Source organism: Nilaparvata lugens, chromosome 1 (genome assembly GCF_014356525.2).
Source record: "Nilaparvata lugens isolate BPH chromosome 1, ASM1435652v1, whole genome shotgun sequence".
NCBI lineage: Eukaryota > Metazoa > Arthropoda > Insecta > Hemiptera > Delphacidae > Nilaparvata > Nilaparvata lugens.
The window spans coordinates 96336669-96355102 of record NC_052504.1 but is presented as its reverse complement, the minus strand read 5'-3'; the positions used below and the strand labels follow the sequence as shown (position 1 = coordinate 96355102).

Genomic DNA, 18434 nt, shown 5'->3' with positions numbered 1-18434 from the left:
AAAAGATTATGTTCAATTATGTAAGAGGTTGAGTTTATACTTTTTATTCTTCCAAATGACAATAAGATGATATTATTATAAATGTTTTAATTATTGAATGATTAACACAAATAATGAAAAGTTTTTGATCAACTGTTTTAGCACACTTGAAATTTGGCCAATCTGAATGTCAACGGAAGTTTAGGTTAGAAGTTCTATCCTACTCTGAAAATCGAATTATTTGAATAGTTTATAATATATATCTTATCTGTATTTTATTCATCCAAATAAAATGATAGTATATTATTGCAGAATACTTTATTGAATTCTAGAAGCATAAAATGATTCCGTTTATTCACCATGTTCCGTGATAAACGCTGTAACTAGGAGGTTTGAGGTTAGATTCTATTATACTCTGAAAATTGAATTTGAATAGTTTATAATATCTCATTTGTATTTCATTCATCCAAATAAAATGATAGTATATTATTGCAAAAACTTTATTCAATTCTAAAAGCATAAACTGATTCCGTTTCATAAACTATTTTGTAAACACGTTCACATCAAATCAGAATCAGCTGACTTCAAGGTTATTTTACAGCCCTAGGGCCGTAAAACTTTTACCGGCCTGGTCAGAAAACAATCACTTTCGGCCTCCATATGACGCACGTAAACCAGCTCATTACATCCAAGTGGGGCGAAAAAGACTTTTCGACCTAGAAAGATCTTCAACAAATCACTGAATTGATGTATTTGACTTACTTGAACTGGCAGAATATGTCGGCGTACTCAGTGGATATTCCAACAGCCTGCAGCACAGTGACTCTGAACGTGAACTCATGACCCACCGCCAAATGGAAAGGCAGAGTCTCCGGCTCCAACCCTCCCTTCTCTGCTCCACCCTCCTCTGTTCCGCCTCCCTCCTCCTTCGACCCCTCCTCTGAGTCTCCCCGACCCGAGTCATCGTCTTGATCAACGTCTAAAAACAAAAACCCACAACAATTGGATTCCGAATAAACCAAGATCAGACTAGGGCCAAATATCCATGTTGACAAATTGTGCAAAATTGTAACCTTAAAATGACACACACAAGCTAGGGTCGACAAAGGTCGATCTTCAACAAAAATGCATCATTAACCATAGTGTGTTCGAAAAGTCAATGTGCATTGGAGGAGCTCCATTCCAAAACCTGCAAAGTCAAAATAGTTATTTGTGCAACTAGTGCGCAAAGTGACAGTTTGCTGCACCTAAAGAAACGTTTACGCACGAGCCGTAGGCGAGGGCGGAATGATTTCTTGAGTGCAGCAGAGGAGCTTTGCGCACGTATTTCACATTAAATTTCTTCTACAGTTACCATTAAATATGAAAAGTGGTTGATTATGGGTAAAATGATGGCTAAAATCCATCAAATGATTGTCTGTATAATTTTGTTATTAATAACAAAATTTAAAATTAAATGGATTAATTTAATTTTAATAAATTATCGATTAATAATTTTCAATGTTAAAATAACAAATTTTCAAATTAAATGGATTAATTTAATTTTAATGAATTATCGATTATTAATTTTCAATTGGATTATCAAGTTTAAAATAAATTGAAGTTGTTCAATTCAATTCAATTTTATTTCCATAAAAAAATACATCAATAAAACATTTACATCTCAATTCAATAACAAATATATTTATTTCCTGAAAATATTTGTTATTGAATTGAGATGTAAATGTTTTATTGATGTATTTTTTGATGGAAATAAAATTGAATTGAATTGAACAACTTCAATTTATTTTGAACTTGATAATCCAATTGAAAATTAATAATCGATAATTTATTAAAATTAAATTAATCCATTTAATTTGAAAATTTGAATAATTTTGAGTAAATCTTAATTTCTAAATAATTTTTCAACCGATCAAAATATGAATGAAAAAAATATTATTTGAAATAATGAATAGTTAATAATATTCAAAATGTATAATTTAATGAGTTCTCATTTTTATTTATTTGAAAATCAGAAAAAATATAGATAGAACAAATTTGCATTCAAAATACACACCAACAATGTCAACAGCTGATTGGGATGGCTGCAAGATAATTACGCAAAGTATTAAGAGTACACAAAGTAATACTTTGCGCACTAGTGCGGAAAAGTGATTCTTTGCGGTCTGCAATCTGGACTTGGCATCGATTAGAAAAGAACTACTAGTTGACTAGACAGGTTTTGGAAAAAAAAAATGTTTGAATTGTTATTACAGCTTTAAGAAGCAGGTTTTGGCAAGAAACACACTAGCAAATGATAAAGTCACATGTTTTGATGAGATATAACCTGCAAAACAGAAATCGGAAAAAAATAACTTAGCAGGTTTTGGAATGGAGCTCTTCCTATAATTCAAATTCACAGTGATTTTCCGAACAACCTGTATTAACAGTGATTATTGAAAGCAATGATTTAACTTGGAAAATACAGCAATGGTCTCTTGGACGCTCATTTACATTACTCTATAGTGATAATCATGTTATAAGGTTAGCACCTGATTAGCATTGGTTTGCTGTCATTAGACAAAGCATATTGCTTTCAAAGTGTGTAGACAAAACGATAGCTCTATACTTTGTACCTCCGCACTGTTGCCAAATCGTTTGTTGAGTATGAAGAAGCATTAGGACCCGCTTGCACAAAAGCCTGTTAAATTTAACCGTGATTAATGCCACAATGACCAATCAGAGAAGCAACACTATCATTTCCATTGCCTTTATAACGTGACTCTCATTATAGACTAGCCAGGCAACTAATGAAAATAATAGGATTCATCTTAAAGCTGGGTCTTCGTTTGTGCGTAAATGCCGTCGTCGACCACGACAGGGTGAGTGAGGATCTCAGATTGGGTAGATTTCGATTTGTCTAAATGACTTGAAAGATTATGTTCAATTATATTTTAATGGGGAAGGTTGAGTTTATACTTGGCAATATGCTGATATTAGTAATATTTTGATTCTTGAATGATAAACACAAATAATGGAAAGTTGATCAGCTGTATTAGCACACTTGAAATTTAAAAAATATAAATGTCAACAATGCTTGCCGTCGTCGACTGCAAAGGTGCATTTTCGTTTGTGCGTATACTTCCGCAGTCGACGACAAGCATTGTTAACATTCATATTGTCTAAAATTCAAGTGTGCTAGAACAGCTGATCAAATAACTTTTCATTATTTCTTCTTATTATTCAAGAATTAAAACATTTCTAATAATATCAACAAATTGCCATTTACAAGTATAAACTAAACCTCCCCCATTAAAACATAATTGAACATAATCTTTTAGGTTATTTAGACAAATTGAAATCTACCCAATCTGAGATCCTCACCCTGTCGTGGTCGACGACGAAATTCACGCACAAACGAAAACCCAGCTTCCAACCCGGCAAAATATTGTATTCCCGAAAATCATACGGTGACGTATAGCCAAACTGTTAAGTATAAACACGACCTAAAAATGAAGAAACCTTAAGGGTTTGAAAGGTGAAAGGGAAGGTTAGGGGGTTGAGTTTTTGCTTATAAATGACAAAATGCTTGTATTATTCAAATGGTTTGATAATATTGTAAAGCAGAAACAGGAAGCTTGCATGTCAGAACAAGACAAGAGTTTGTGTTATTGACCGAGCGAAGTGAGGTCTAAGATTCAAGTCGACCGTATTGCATTTCTCTTTATGTTCATTATGTTTCTATGTTTTTATGTTTATATTTATGTTCCGCATTTACGGCGAAACGCGGTAATAGATTTTCATGAACTTTGACAGGTATGTTCCTTTTAAATTGCGCTTCGAGGTATTATACGAGTATTTTTTGGAAATTTTGCATTTCAAGGATATAAAAGGAAAAGGAGCCTCCTTCATAAGCCAATATTCGAGTAAAAATCAGACTATAGAATTATTCATCATAAATCAGTTGTCGAGTGGATTATAAATTGCTTGCAATAACGCATGTAATTCAATATCTCAATGTAACTTAGTGCTAAAAACAGCTGTCGTGTGGACTATTAATTGCAATCAATGAGGCATACAATATTGATAACTTGAAGTAGCATAGTATTTTCTCCCTACTTTTAACTTGGTAAGCTTTTGATGACAGTAGCATAGCTGTTCACATCAAATTATTAGCATTATCGATACAACAACCCAAACAGCCATTAGTCGTTTATACACCGATATCTCGCCGACACGACAGGACAGGACAGAATTTACTCTGATGTACAGTATTAAAGGAGACTGTGGTTTATAACTACGCGAGGTCTACTGTTCACAGAACTACTAGTATAGTTTGGCTATACGTGTCACCGTATGATTTTAGGGAATGCGATATTTTGCCTACTATTTCAAGATCGTGAATGAAATAGTCGATATTGATGAAAGAAGCAAACCAAAAGTGATGCAATGATTCATTGATGCAATGAGATTGCTTAATGATTGAATCAATGGTTGTGTGCATAGCCACCTCAAATACAAGGCCCCGGCCTACGATATTGCAACGTCGCAGTGTAGGCCTAGAGTCTAATACAATTTCATGATTGGTGGAAAATATTTTTAAAAATACCAGCTGATCTTTTTCACCAATCATGTATTAGATTCTAGGCCTACACTGCGACGTTGCAATACCGTAGGCCGGGGCCTTGTATTAGAGGTGGCTATGTTGTGTGTGTACCTTGACCCTTGTCGTTGAAGCCGTTGCACTGTCCCTCAGCAGCCACCTTGTCTCCTTCCAATGCATTGGCATTATTGGCTTTCTTTCTCTGGTTGATGTGCAGCCAGTGCTCGTCATCAAACTGGATCTTCGCCGACTGCCGCACTCCGCTCATGTGTTCGCCACCATTCTCGTCATCTTAAACAATAAATAACTAGTGACCCCCTCGGTTGGAGAACTGGCTCAACAACTGATGAAAAATAGTTGATGAAGATTATAAAAACAGCTAAATCCTATACTATTAAACGAGCAACTTCTGTTTATATGTTTAGATGTTGAAATGTTTATAATGTTTGTATTTCACCGGATCTCGAAAACGGCTCTAACGATTCTCACGAAATTCAAAACATAGTACGTTTATAATATAACGATTCGATTGCACTAAGTCTCATCCCTGGGAAAACTTGCCGAAGGACATTAAAAGGATAATCATAGTTCATCCTTGGTAAAACAGCTGATAATGATTATTTCGTCGTCTGTTGGTGACGGAAGTGAGTGAGCGAGTTCATGTGCTTTTATATGGTAATCATTCAATCAGGTACTTAGTGCCGGTTGCAAAAAAGCCGGGTTATTTTCAATCCTGATTAATTCCACTAGATCCATCTTTTTGAAATGGTCTTCTCTGATTTGGTTCACGTGAAGTTAATCAGGATTAAAATTTAACCGGCTTTTGTGCAACTGGGCCTTTGTGACTTAACTGTTGTAATATTACAAATCCTTTTATCCTTGTTTGAAATAGTCAATTTTATTTTATTCGTCAAGAAATGTATTTTGCAATGATTTAATAATAAACTTTCCTAATTTTGATGAAATATTTTGTAAATTCATGATATTTCTACATTGTTAAAAAAAACTATTGTGAGGTCTATGTTATAATGGCAGTATAGGAAGATAGGAGAAAAGAGTTGCCAGATCTCTTATAACGTGGACCTCACTATAGCATCGTTGCGGAGCTAGGAAAGGATAGAGCTATCTGCTTGTCAAATGATAGACAAGGATAGCAATACCAATAATATTAATCAAATACTGCCATTATAACGTGGACCTCACTATTGATAGAGACTAATAAGCTATTCTATTTTGAATCAAATTGATAAGATTGATGTTGGTGAAGGTAAGCCTTTAGCCTTTCATATTGGCCAAGGAATAAATTTACGGTTACTCTTCACTCATACAATGATCGGTAGAGTACAAAACTGTCTCCCTCCCGAAATTTGACGAGGGGCATTCAATAAGTAACTAGACAAGTGTTAGGTACTACGCTTCAAAAACGGCTGAATTTATCCTCAGAACACTTTTAGGACATGAAATTGGCAATCTTACGGGTAGATGCCATAGGTTCGAGCATATTTTGTGAGCACAAGTTTACCTAGTTAACGTTGGCGATTATGCTCAAGAATCCAATTCTAATTTATTTATTTCCTCTATATTCTTTGCTAATTTTTACATAAACTTCACATTAGAATGTGAAGGGAGGGAAAAATAAGATTAATCGTGTTCTTGTTTTCCTCCCGAATTCAAGTTCAGATTAAAAAGTTCAAAAATCTGGTGTGGTGCACTCACACAACTTTCCTTGCTGTTATGAGAATTGGATCACCTAACGCTAGTGTTCACGCGCATCTCAAGTCTACTTATAAACAAAGATCTGAGCCAGCTGGTGACAGGACAATAGCACTGGAGACATACGAGGTCTGCTATCTCTTCATAGTGTATCATTTAATATAATCAACAGTTGCCAACAGTTTGCAATTGGATAATCACATTTTCTCAAATTTCGAGCTTATTTTCAATTTTAGGTGAAAATATTACTGAACACTAATTGCGGAGATTTTCATGCTCAATCTTTTCCACTCGATTTTTTTTGTTTAAATTGTATCTGAAACCTGATAATTAGGAATCTGAAGTCAAACTTTACATAGATGGGGCAGATCTCCTGAAATTTTTACAGATATGGGACTTGTGGCAGTTGATAGAGCTTATCAATTACTATTTTAGGTATAAATTTGATCAAAATCGTTGGAGCCGTTTTCGAGAAAATCGCGAAAAACCCTGTTTTTGACAACATTTTCTCCATTTTGCAACCATTTTGCAGCCGCCATCTTGCATTGCATTTGATTGAAATTGTTCGTGTCGGATCCTTATATTGTAAGGATCTTAAGTTTCAAATTTCAAGTCATTCCGTTTATTGGGAGATGAGATATCGTGTACACAGACGCACATACACACACACACACACACACACACACACACACACACACACACACACACCACACACACACACACACATACACACACACACACACACCACACACACACACACACCACACACACACACACACACACACACACCACACACACACACACACACACACACACACACATACAGACCAACACCCAAAAACCACTTATTTGGCCTCAGGGGACCTTGAAACGTATAGAAATTAAGATATAGGGTTACCTTAATTTTTTTCGGAAAGAAATACTTTCCTTACCTATGGTAATAGGGCAAGGGAAGTAAAAATAGGTTATGTTCATCATCAAATAATTTTGAGTCCAATTTGCAGTCCAAGAATATAAGTATCACAAGGTCTATAAATACTATAGATCTATTTGAAGTATCAGAAATTTTGAATGTAGATTGATGGTTGAATATAACTTCAATGATACATACATTTTTGAGTAATTGCCGGTGTTATTATTTGAATGTCACTCGTACCAGCTGAGATGAAAAGAATGCAAAATATGTCGGCTACATGACTTACCACCAACCGCTTGTACGGCCACTCGTAAGTAGCCCTTCACATCTCCCTTCTCGTTGACTATGGCCACTTTGTGAATCAACCGCACAGGGTACATTAGATTGCTCAGATAGATGAATGACCTGCAAGTCAAAGTAACCGAAATTGTATTATTTTTGTTAAATTGAAATTGAAATTTATTCACAACACTGACATGTTTTACAAATATTTTTACAATGCAATTATTATAAAGAAACAGTATCATGATGGAAAAAAAGAAAGGAACTTCAGTAGCTTAACAGCTGTATATATTGATAGATTCGGTACCCAACAATAGAATAGAATGACTGCCTATATTCTTCCTAGAGAGCGAAGATAGGGCGCGATCGGCCCTCTCTTAAGGTGCGTACAGACTTTCGCTCTGCTCCGCAACCGAACGTCACTCCAGCAGAGCGATTGATGATCGGCCGGGGAGCAACAGTGGTTCGACCGGGGAACGCGAGAAGATCTAACATCTTCCGTAACGTTCATGATGGGTGCGACTGCAGAGCGGGGGCGGAGCGACTGCGGTAAGATGGAGGTACGAGGGCGGTACGAAGGCGGAGCGTGCTCGGTGGGGGTTGGAAGCGCGTATATGTGTACGCAGATTTACAATCAACTCTTATTAATTACAATGGTGTATTAATATTCAATTTAAACGATAAAAAAATTGATAAATACTTACTGGATCAAGTCTTATGTTAGAGTTTTCTGGCCTCACTAATCAATAATTATAGGACCTATTTAGGCGGTTGATAATAATTATTGTTTTTCTTAAGACTGTGCAAAGGCTAAAAATAAACTTTCTACTGGTGATATTTTTCAAAGTTTTTCGATTTGTATATCATCAATCTATCAAAATTAAAAAGTTTTCTCAGGAAAACATTTTTTCCCGATCATTACTTTTTGAGATATGAGCGCCTAAAGTTTAAATTTTTGGGACAGAACATTTCAAATTCGGTAAGAGATAAGTCTATGAGATTTAGAGGATAGATTCTTTAAGATATTGTTGATCTAGTAAAACAAACATTTTCTGAAAATATAAATCTTCGAGAAAGTTATTCGATTTACTAAAAAATAACTTTTAGTTGAGTTATTTTTGGTAAATTAGATAACTTTCTCAAAGATTGATATTTTTAAAAAAATTTTGTTTTACTAGATCAACAATACCACGAAGAATCCATCCTCTAAATCTCATGGATTTATATCGTACCAAAATTGAAATGTTCTGTCCCAAAAATTCAAACTTCAGTCGCTCATATCTCAAAAAGTAATGATCGGAAAAAAATGTTTTCCTAAGAAAACTTTTTCATTTTGATAGCTTGATGATATGCGAATTGAAAAACTTGGAAATTTTTTTTAGCCTTTGCACAGCCTTAATAGTACCTATCCTAACTAGGAACAAATTTTTATTTGCGGCAATTGAAAGATTTTTACTTGCTTCATACGTCTGTTGCACTATAAATAGAAATACGAATCTCAGTACCCTTTTTAGAATTATTTTATCACTACTGTTTCCACATTCATTACTTTGTTTAGTAGTCCTAAACAGAAAAGTGACAATAAAATGGTCTGTTGCCCTCTTTGAAATAATTTATTTTTCCTAGCTTCCAATATGCGTAATCTTTTTTCTTCAGAAGACATGTTTGTTTGCGATTTTTTTTCATTGGACATTTCAAGGACGTTTACTATCATAACGTAGATATCTACGCAGATAAGAATCCTACCAATTCTAACATGAATTAGCAGTAACTTACTTACTTATTCATTTATTCATATGCAAATACAATTCAGGTAAAAACAACAGGCATTTGCCCAAAACTGCTTCAAACCTTAATTTGAAATAAACAGTCTAAAGGTTATGTTACTCACGTAACTTAAATGATAACTTGTATCAGACGGGCAAGAATGGCAAGATATATTGAATTTTATTAATTTTGCTCTAACGGAAATTAAATTTAATCAGAGAAGAGATGTTTTTTGAGAAAATAATTATTAAATATGGCATTGTGCGACCATGATCCGGCTGCGGAGCGGCCAAATGGAGGGGCGGTTGAAGTATAAATGGACTGTATAATTTTAGCGATATAAAAAGATAAAGAGACTCAACGTTTGTTGGTAGGAGTGTGTAGAATGCCTATCGAATGACCTACCTGCGCAGGGTACTTCATATGCGGTGAATTTATATAGCGGTTGCGGGTTTGCGGTTTGTTGATGTTGTGGCGACGAACAGCGTGCTCCTTCCTCCAGCGTTTAAGATTCACAACTCCTCAACTTTTAATATTGAAAACGGGGGAAAAGACAGATTGAAGCTTCAACCCATGGCTATCTTATCTTGCCTGTCTGATTATTGTTATCGCTAGTCTCTACAGAACATTATTTGTCATTACTCGATAAACTATTAATTTTAAACTTGAAATTGCTCTTTCTTGTTTCAATTCTCATTTTTACAAGTTGTTATAATAACTTGATAATTATTTCTTTCATTTGGAGAAACAACGTAAAACACTATGCACATCTACTTGAACTATGGATTATCATAAATGAAAATCTATCTTTACTTTCTTCCAATAACATATGAAAAAAGTTACAGGCTCTCTCTATCAAGTACCACTTTTACTCTTTGGGTAGTTGAGAAGTTGATATTGTGATCATTATTCATATTGAATAAAAATAGCGCTTGAAGCTGCGTTTACACCAAAGTTATTAACAAAATGTTAACAGCTTAATCCTTATAGATTCTATTAGATTGAGCATAACTTATCATACACATGATAAACTTATGTGTTTGTCAAGTTCCGTTCAATCTAATAGAATCTATGAGGATTAAGTTATCAACATTTTGTTAATAACTTGGTGTAAACCCAGCTTAAGAAGTTGTCAAAAACCACAGATTTTATTGATAGTTAGAAAGACCGGTTTCGGTTGTTACACCATTGTCAATCTCTGATAAACTAAAACTAAATACAAGAGCAGCAGAATTTATACACTAGTAGGCAAGTACTGCTATTGGTCAAGGGCATGAACGCCTGCCATTGGCCCAGCTAGACAGTTATGTCAATTTATGATAGATTATGATAATTTTTAAAATTCATAAAACAAAATGGCGGCCATTTAAAATTTTGTTTCTTAAATATCTCAGAAACCGTTGGTTTTACAAAAAATTACAAGAATGACTTTTTTAGTAAATTTAATTACCTATCGATTGGTACCAGATTTTCTAAGATTGTACCAATATTAACTAAGATGTGGCAGCCTTAGTGATAGGTGACCACTGAATGTTTGTTGCAGTGCAAACCAAGGCATGCTAATAGAGTCGCCTCAATGATGCAACAATCTTTATTTGAATGAAAAAGACTAAGAAATTGTCAAAACAGTAAGGATATATAAGGATAATTGGATATAAGGATTTGGCCATTTCAAACAATAAAATAACGTTACATAACCCTCTAAAGGTGGGTCACTAACCACTAAAGCTGCCATATCTTAGATTTTTTTTAATTGACCGAGCGAAGTGAGGTCTAAGATTCAAGTCGACGGTTTGGCATTTCTCTTAATGTTTGAATGTTTAAATGTTTATATGTTGCGCATTTACGGCGAAACGCGGTAATAGATTTTCATGAAATTTGACAGGTATGTTCCTTTTTGATTTCGCGTCGACGTATATATGTACAGGGTGGGGCAGAGCCGATTGACGAGTTTGGAAGGTTTATAAGTAATGGACCGTTCAACTTGGAAAAAAATTCTTCAATGGATTCAACTCAGTTTGGAATATAGTTTTATTGTTAATTTGTTGAAAATTATATCAGTTAGATGGCGGTCATAAGCAGCAATACACTGATGTAGCGTATTTATGAAGTTTTAGAACGCATTTTGGCACGATTGGTAAGGCCTGGATCTCTTCTCTGATTCACTCCTTAAGTTCTTCCAAGGTGTGTGGGCGATCTTTGGAAATTTTATTTTTGAGTTCTCATAGTAATCTTAAGAATCTCATAGAAAAAAATCGCATATGCTTAAATCGGGTGAGCGTGCTGGCCATAGTTCTTTGAGAATGGCAACATCACCGTCAATGTCCTAATCACCTCCCAGCGTTATGTGACAATGCTATTAACGTTTCTGCGCCCCAAATTGGAAGAACTTGCTGAGGAACATTACTTGGGAGGGATATGGTTTGGCAGGATGAAGCTACAGCCCACACCGGGAGCATTTCAATGAATGTGTTGAGACAAATGTTCCGGCGGCTTATCTCACTAAGGGTGGACTTGAGGTGGCTGGCACGCTCACCCGATTTAAGCATATGCGATCTTTTTCTATGGGGTTACCTCAAAAATAAAGTTTTCAAAGATCGCCCACAAAACTTAGAAGAACTAAAGGAGTAAATCAGAGAAGAGATCCAGGCCTTACCAATATCAGTGTGCCAAAATGCGTATAAAATCTTCAAAATACGCAACAATAGCATATTGCTGCTTATGACCATCATTTAACTGATATAATTTTCAAAAAAATAACAATAAAACTATATTCCAAACTGAGTTGAATCCATTGAAGAATTTTTTTCCAGTTGAACGGTTCATTACTTATAACCCTCCCTAACTCGTCAATCGGCTCTGCCCCACCCTGTATATAAGGTTTTTTGAAATTTTGTATTTTATGGATAATACAAAAGGAAAAGGAGTTTCCTTCAAACGCCAATATTACCGTAAAATACAGACTATAGAATTATTCATCATAAACCAGCTGTCGTGTGGATTATTAATTGCAAGCAGAGGATGCAATTGATAACTCGAAGTAGCATACTATTTTCTCCCGACTTTTCTCTGCTTTCAACTCGGTAAGCTTTTCATGATAGTAGCATAGTTGTTACAACCCAAAGAGCCATTAGTTATTTATACACCGATATCTCGCCAACACGTTAGGACAGGACATAAATTAACTCTGATGGACAGTATTAGAGGAGGCCGTGGTTTTTAACTGCGCGAGGTCTACTGTTCACAGAACTACTAGTTTTAAATGGTCGCCATTTTGTTTTATGAACTTGAAAAATCATCATAATTTTTTTGTAGCTTTGTCTAGTTGTTATAAATGATCGTGTAAAGTTTCAATTTCGTATGTTCAACCATTATTTAGAAAAAAAATAAATGAAAAAAGCTAAATGTGAGTAACTGAGGACTTCCAGACAATTTAAATATGTTTTTTACCCTAGAGCCTAGAGTATTGGTAGGCAGTTCGTGCTGTATCACTACCTCCCTAAACAAAGCCGTAGTGCATTCGTGTGACGCCAGCACTGATGGGCTCCTACACCAATAGAAATTCGTTGATATCAGCTGATCTATTTCAGCTAGAGTTGTATTGGTCTAGGAGCCCTACCTGTGCTGACGTCACACGAACGCACTACGGCTTTGTTTACGGAGGTAGTGGCTGTATAGAAGCATAAGATAACGTCAAAAGATTAGAACACCTACACACATAGTGAAATAGGCAAGTAGTAATAATAAGGCGGTTCTGGGCCCACCGAGGATGAGGATTGCCTGCTCATCCTCGGTGGGCCCGAACCGCCTTATTATTACTACTTAGGCACTTGATAACTGAGACCCCTCATTCTATCTCCGAATAACACACACTTCGAGTTGTATCCTCTCAAGAACACTTAACTCGGAACGCCAGGCCACTCTATGTGTGCACACACCCTTATCAAAAATTGAAATTTATTTGCAAAAGAAAATCAGCTACCCTTTATACTGTTTATTGATTCTTTTCTGGGCTTCACACTTGACACTTGCCTTAGTTGGTCCCAGCATATTGACATTGTCGCTAGCAAGCTGAATAAGGGAGTCTTCTTAATTAGAAAACTGATGTCATATGTCAGTTTGGATGTTTTAAAGGTGATTTATTATGCTCACATCATTCTCATTTGTCATATGGCACCATACTTTGGGGTTCCAGAGCTTACAGTGGTAGACTTTTTAGAATACAGATAAAGGCTATCTGACTGATTTGTGGGCTTTCTAAGCAAACACAGTGTGATGAGCATTTTAAAATTCTGGGAATATTGACTCCACCTTCAATATTTGTTAACAGAGCCTTATTTATGTTAAGGAGAATTTGGAGAAGTTTGTGGAGCAGGGGGTAGTTCAAAGCCATAACACTAGAAATAGGGGTAATTTGACTACTTATCGGTATACCTATTCTAGTACACAAAAAACATTTCTATTTCTATCAATAAAATTGTTTAATTCACTTCCTGAGGATCTTAGAAATATGGAGAATGAAACTTTTAAAAATTGAAGATTTTTATACATTAGCTACGAATATTCGGTTATAAGTTGAAAATCAGGTGACATATTATCATAGGGTACTGATAGTGTAACTTACTGATGTAATATATTTGTATTTTGTATCATGTTGTATATATTTGACACTTGTATTGTATCTGAAGACCTCAGATATTGCTGCAATAAAGATTCTATTCTATTCTATTCTGTGAATATTGAAATGTTTTATGAATAAGAATTTTGCCCTTAGTACTGTTTATGAATTCATTCTGTAAATATTTGAATGTTTTATGAATAAGAATTGAGCACTAACCTGCCAACCATACGGAACCACGGAAAGCGATCATAGAAGGGGTCACCACCTGTCAGAGACTCGATGTTGTAGTCTGGCGAGGTGGGTGACAGCTCAGCCTCGTTGTGGTACATCTCTCTCATCAGCTCCAGTCTTTGTCTGCAATAGAAACCCTCAATTGATCATCTCACTCAAACACTTTTTTCGTAAAATAATCACACCAACTTGGTTTTCCAATTGGATTACGGACGCAACTCTTGTTTTGACAAGCCTTTCAGAGTATTAATGAGTATCATATTCTCGATTTGCTGATGAATGTTAGTTGATTCAATTGAAATAGTTTTAATTATATGTACAAAACATGAGAACATAATGTCAATCAACTTGAAAGAACTCACTCTCCACTCACTGACTCAAGTCTTTGTGGAGAGTATTCACTGTTAAAATGTGTTAATGAATTTCATGAATTTGTATTATGTTTTGTGAATAAAAAGCTATTTGATTTGATTTGATCATCAATCATTAATCCTCCAACTCAAAAAATATTATACAATCATTATGAACTAAGCTTTCCACTCGGATTCACCCTATAACAAAATAATGGGATCGCAGAGTATTGCCAGCCCTTAGAACCATCACAACCAAAAAAATTGGCACGAATTGGGCTATTTCGTCAAACTGGGACGACGACAAACTAGGTCGCTATACGCACACGACAAGCTTGGTTTACTCGTGGAAATCCACCCGAAAAATTCTATTGACCAAACGTAGGCAACGTTTTCCAACTCTTCGAAAGTGGCAATTTATTAAAGTCTCCATACTCTTTCAAAAATGAATAATAATTTCATTTCACCGATAGGAAAACCGCGAGTAAGTTGGGAGGAAAACGTTTCACGGATTGCAGCAGCTAGAGGCAAGACCATGAATCAAATCAAGAGAATGGCGTTGGATAGGGACCAATGGAGGAGGTGGGTCCGAGGCAACATCCCAACGCCGTGAAAACGGCACAATGGGCGAAGAAGAAGAATAATAATTCCATTTCAATATAATATTAAAGTTTGTATAAGCAATAGATAGTATTCCATTTTATTCATCATATTCAACTATCAATTTCGAGTAACTAGTCAAGCAGTCAACGGTTCGGTCAATAGAATTTTTCTATTGAGTAGAGCCAGGATGATTATCATTAATAATATTAGAATTACTAACCTATAAAATAGATAACCCAAATTGACCACCTTCTCTGATCTGAGCCTATAAATATCTTAGTTTTGTTTCCAATACAGTTAGATACTAGAAGAGATTTAAGAAAAAATGATATTAACATTATGTTTTCATAAATTTATTGAGTCCCTGAATATGATGGAATTCCCAATTTAAGAATATTACTAAAACTGATGATAACTTCTATAATAACACTTTTAATAGGCCTATTTACTTTTCAGCCTTTTAAATGTTACTAAAAACTAAGAGGAATACAGGTTCAGTGCTGCCAAAAAATGATAGATGTAAAATAGGAATAGACCCAGTTTGTCTTTCACTGTTCCACTTTGGTAGCGTCCGTAAAAACTGACCATTTTTTTGGTGAGTGGCGGCTTTCAGGGCAGACTGAACTCCGGCGACCCTAACAAATTATACATAAACCTTATACTCTGTCCAAACTGGTATGAGCGCTGAAAGATTAAGCCGACCATCGCTCGGTCTACCTGCGCCATTGATATACTATGTATACTACGTAGTATACAGGTAGGCAGACCGTCCCTTTACTCACACACACAAAAGGAGACTGCGCTTGTGTGTGTGAGTAGTAGGAGGGTCGGCCTAATCCTTCAAAGCTCATGCCAATTTGGACAGGGTAGAAATCCGTCTCGAAAAATTTGCTATCTGAAATAATCAACTTGTTTTCTCAATCCAACCTCAAAGAAACAGGAAAGAAATATTGATAATTACATTACATTTTTTCGTTTTGTTTCCTGGACGGATTCACTGTCAATTACATGTTATCATAAAGGAAGTAAATATCACTTATTTAATCTGTGAAGTTATTTTCTTTCTTCTTTTACTTTCAATTAGGCCTACATAAAAACAGAGAGTACATTCCGCTCGAGAGTTGGAAATAATAGGTCGCATAATCTTCCTGAGAACTATAGAATCAACCTACTAACAATTCAAAATCTAAAATAAGTAGAAATTAAGAGACTTCCTGATGTATTTATTCAAACTTTTCAATCGTACAGTAGCGCATTTTTGTTTAAATTAGTTATTTATTAAAAGAAGTTAAATATAGATGCAATATTGCCGACAAAATTGCTGTATTTCAGCAACCATCATCAGTTATTTTTCAGACTGAATTGAAAATCATCTACTTCTAGTTGCTTCTAACATGATACCATGCATCATTAGCATCATCACAAGAATGCACAGAAAGCAATGGAAACTTACACTACAAAGCAACAAAATAAAATCAAAACAAATCTTCACGTTGTGTCGGGCTTGTCAATGATTGGTGATCACTAAACAGTAATCAGTAAACCGTAATCTAATCAGTAATCATCCGATGAGTGAGTCCATAAATTCACTGTAATATTTTTGAATTATTAACTAATACCATAGAGAAACAATAGCATAAGTAGATATCCCATGGTATAGGGCGTTTATGTTGCAACTTTTACTGTTATCTCAAGCCGATAGTCCACGTAGTTCTTTCCCGTGAAGCTTTATGACGTTGGTAGTCTCTCATATTTTGCTGTCCATACACTCTTACCCGTTAAAAACAGTAAAAATCGACAATAATCGATAGTGATCGGCTTGAGATAACAGTAGAAGTTGTGACATAAACGCCCTTTACCATGGGATATCTACTTACGCTATTGTTTCTCTATGCTAGTACATAACAGAGTAGCCCACTAACATTATCCTGCAATGTTTGTCAAAAGCTCACTAGAAAATTTAGTTCAAAACTGAACACATTCATTGGGAATTTTCATTTTTTTCTTCATAATTATATAATAAATTATAAATTTTCACTGTCTGTCACCTATCAAGAATGTATTGTATTCAAAAGAACCTGGGAGGAAACACTGTTTTCAAAACTATGTGCTGCACCCAAAAATACTATTGCGTGTGGGTGTACAAGACTATTCTAAATAAATAGAAAAAGACATCCTGATAAGAAGTGTACGTGTTCTTAAGTAACACTAGACTGAATTAGGATTGGTACTCGGATCTTATTTGAGCACCAACTCACTAAAATCTCAAGTTTAGAAATTGATTTGTTTTTTATTTCAATTTATTTTTCTCATGGACATAACCTATGTATAATATTTGGACAATTTGAAACTAAATTAGAAAATTGAAAAAGTTTTTGGCAATAGCCTGTTTTTTCTTTTCCGATCATTGTATTGTTTGTGCTAACCTAATAAATAAATAAATGAAAATAAAAATTTTGAGACGTTTTACAACATCACATGTAGGCTACTTAGAACAAATAACAACAAATCACTAACATTTCTAGTTTAAAATTTTATATGTTCTTCATTTTGAATCGATTCGATTTATTTTGCCATTTTGAAAAGTTTTACAACTTCAACATGTATTTGAAACAAATAAAACCTGTTGTATCATCCTAACATGTATAAAATACTTCAATGTTGAAATACTTCAACATGTATTTGAAACAAATAAAACCTGTTGGATCATTCGATCATCCTAAATTTTGTAATTAATTATTGTCAATAAATAAATAAAAATCAGTTCACCATTACAAACAACTCCTAGAACGTTCCATACAATTGTTGGCTACCAAAATACACAACAATTCCTCACCTACAGGATTTCTGACTGAACAAAAACTAAAAAGCATAATACATAACATGCTGTCCACGATGCTTCTAACGCAACAAAAGACAAAACACAACTAAAATAACAACTGCAAACGAAGAGACAGTGATAGAGGAGAGAGAGAGAGAGACAAAGGAGAGAAGAGAAAGAAATAAGAAGAGACAGAGAGGGTTAGAGGGTGATAACCAACCTTGAGGGCATAAGCCTAGCCAAGGTGAATCGGCTGGTGTTATTAGAGCAAATGGACAGACATTGCAAAAAGTCTTCCCCTAATATCTCCGGCGTCTGCGGACTTTCTACGTCTTCGTTATAGATTTGTCGCATCAGTTCCAGCCGGTGTCTAAACCAAAACACCACCATAATTACGATTTCATCTGATTTTCACAGATTTTCTCTATTTTTCATGACTTGTGGGTCAAGACTTAGGGCCGTTTGCACAGTATAGATTGCTAAACTCGATCAAGTTAATCGAGTTTAAGTTAATCTGAAAGTTTAAACTTGAATCGGTTTTCTCAGTGCATTTACTAATCCAGTTTAAG

General features: G+C 35.0%; 1 protein-coding gene across 1 annotated transcript in view; it reads right to left on the bottom strand.

Annotated features, from left to right (window-relative positions):
* The window catches only part of LOC111055580 (kinesin-like protein unc-104), a gene marked incomplete at its 3' end in the record, with an annotated part of 165524 nt that overhangs the window by 45058 nt on the left and 102032 nt on the right, over nt 1–18434 (bottom strand). The window contains 5 exon segments of the mRNA XM_039419538.1: nt 742–958; nt 4676–4852; nt 7477–7595; nt 14077–14214; nt 18086–18235. Of these exon segments, the coding sequence (XP_039275472.1) occupies nt 742–958; nt 4676–4852; nt 7477–7595; nt 14077–14214; nt 18086–18235 (801 nt within the window).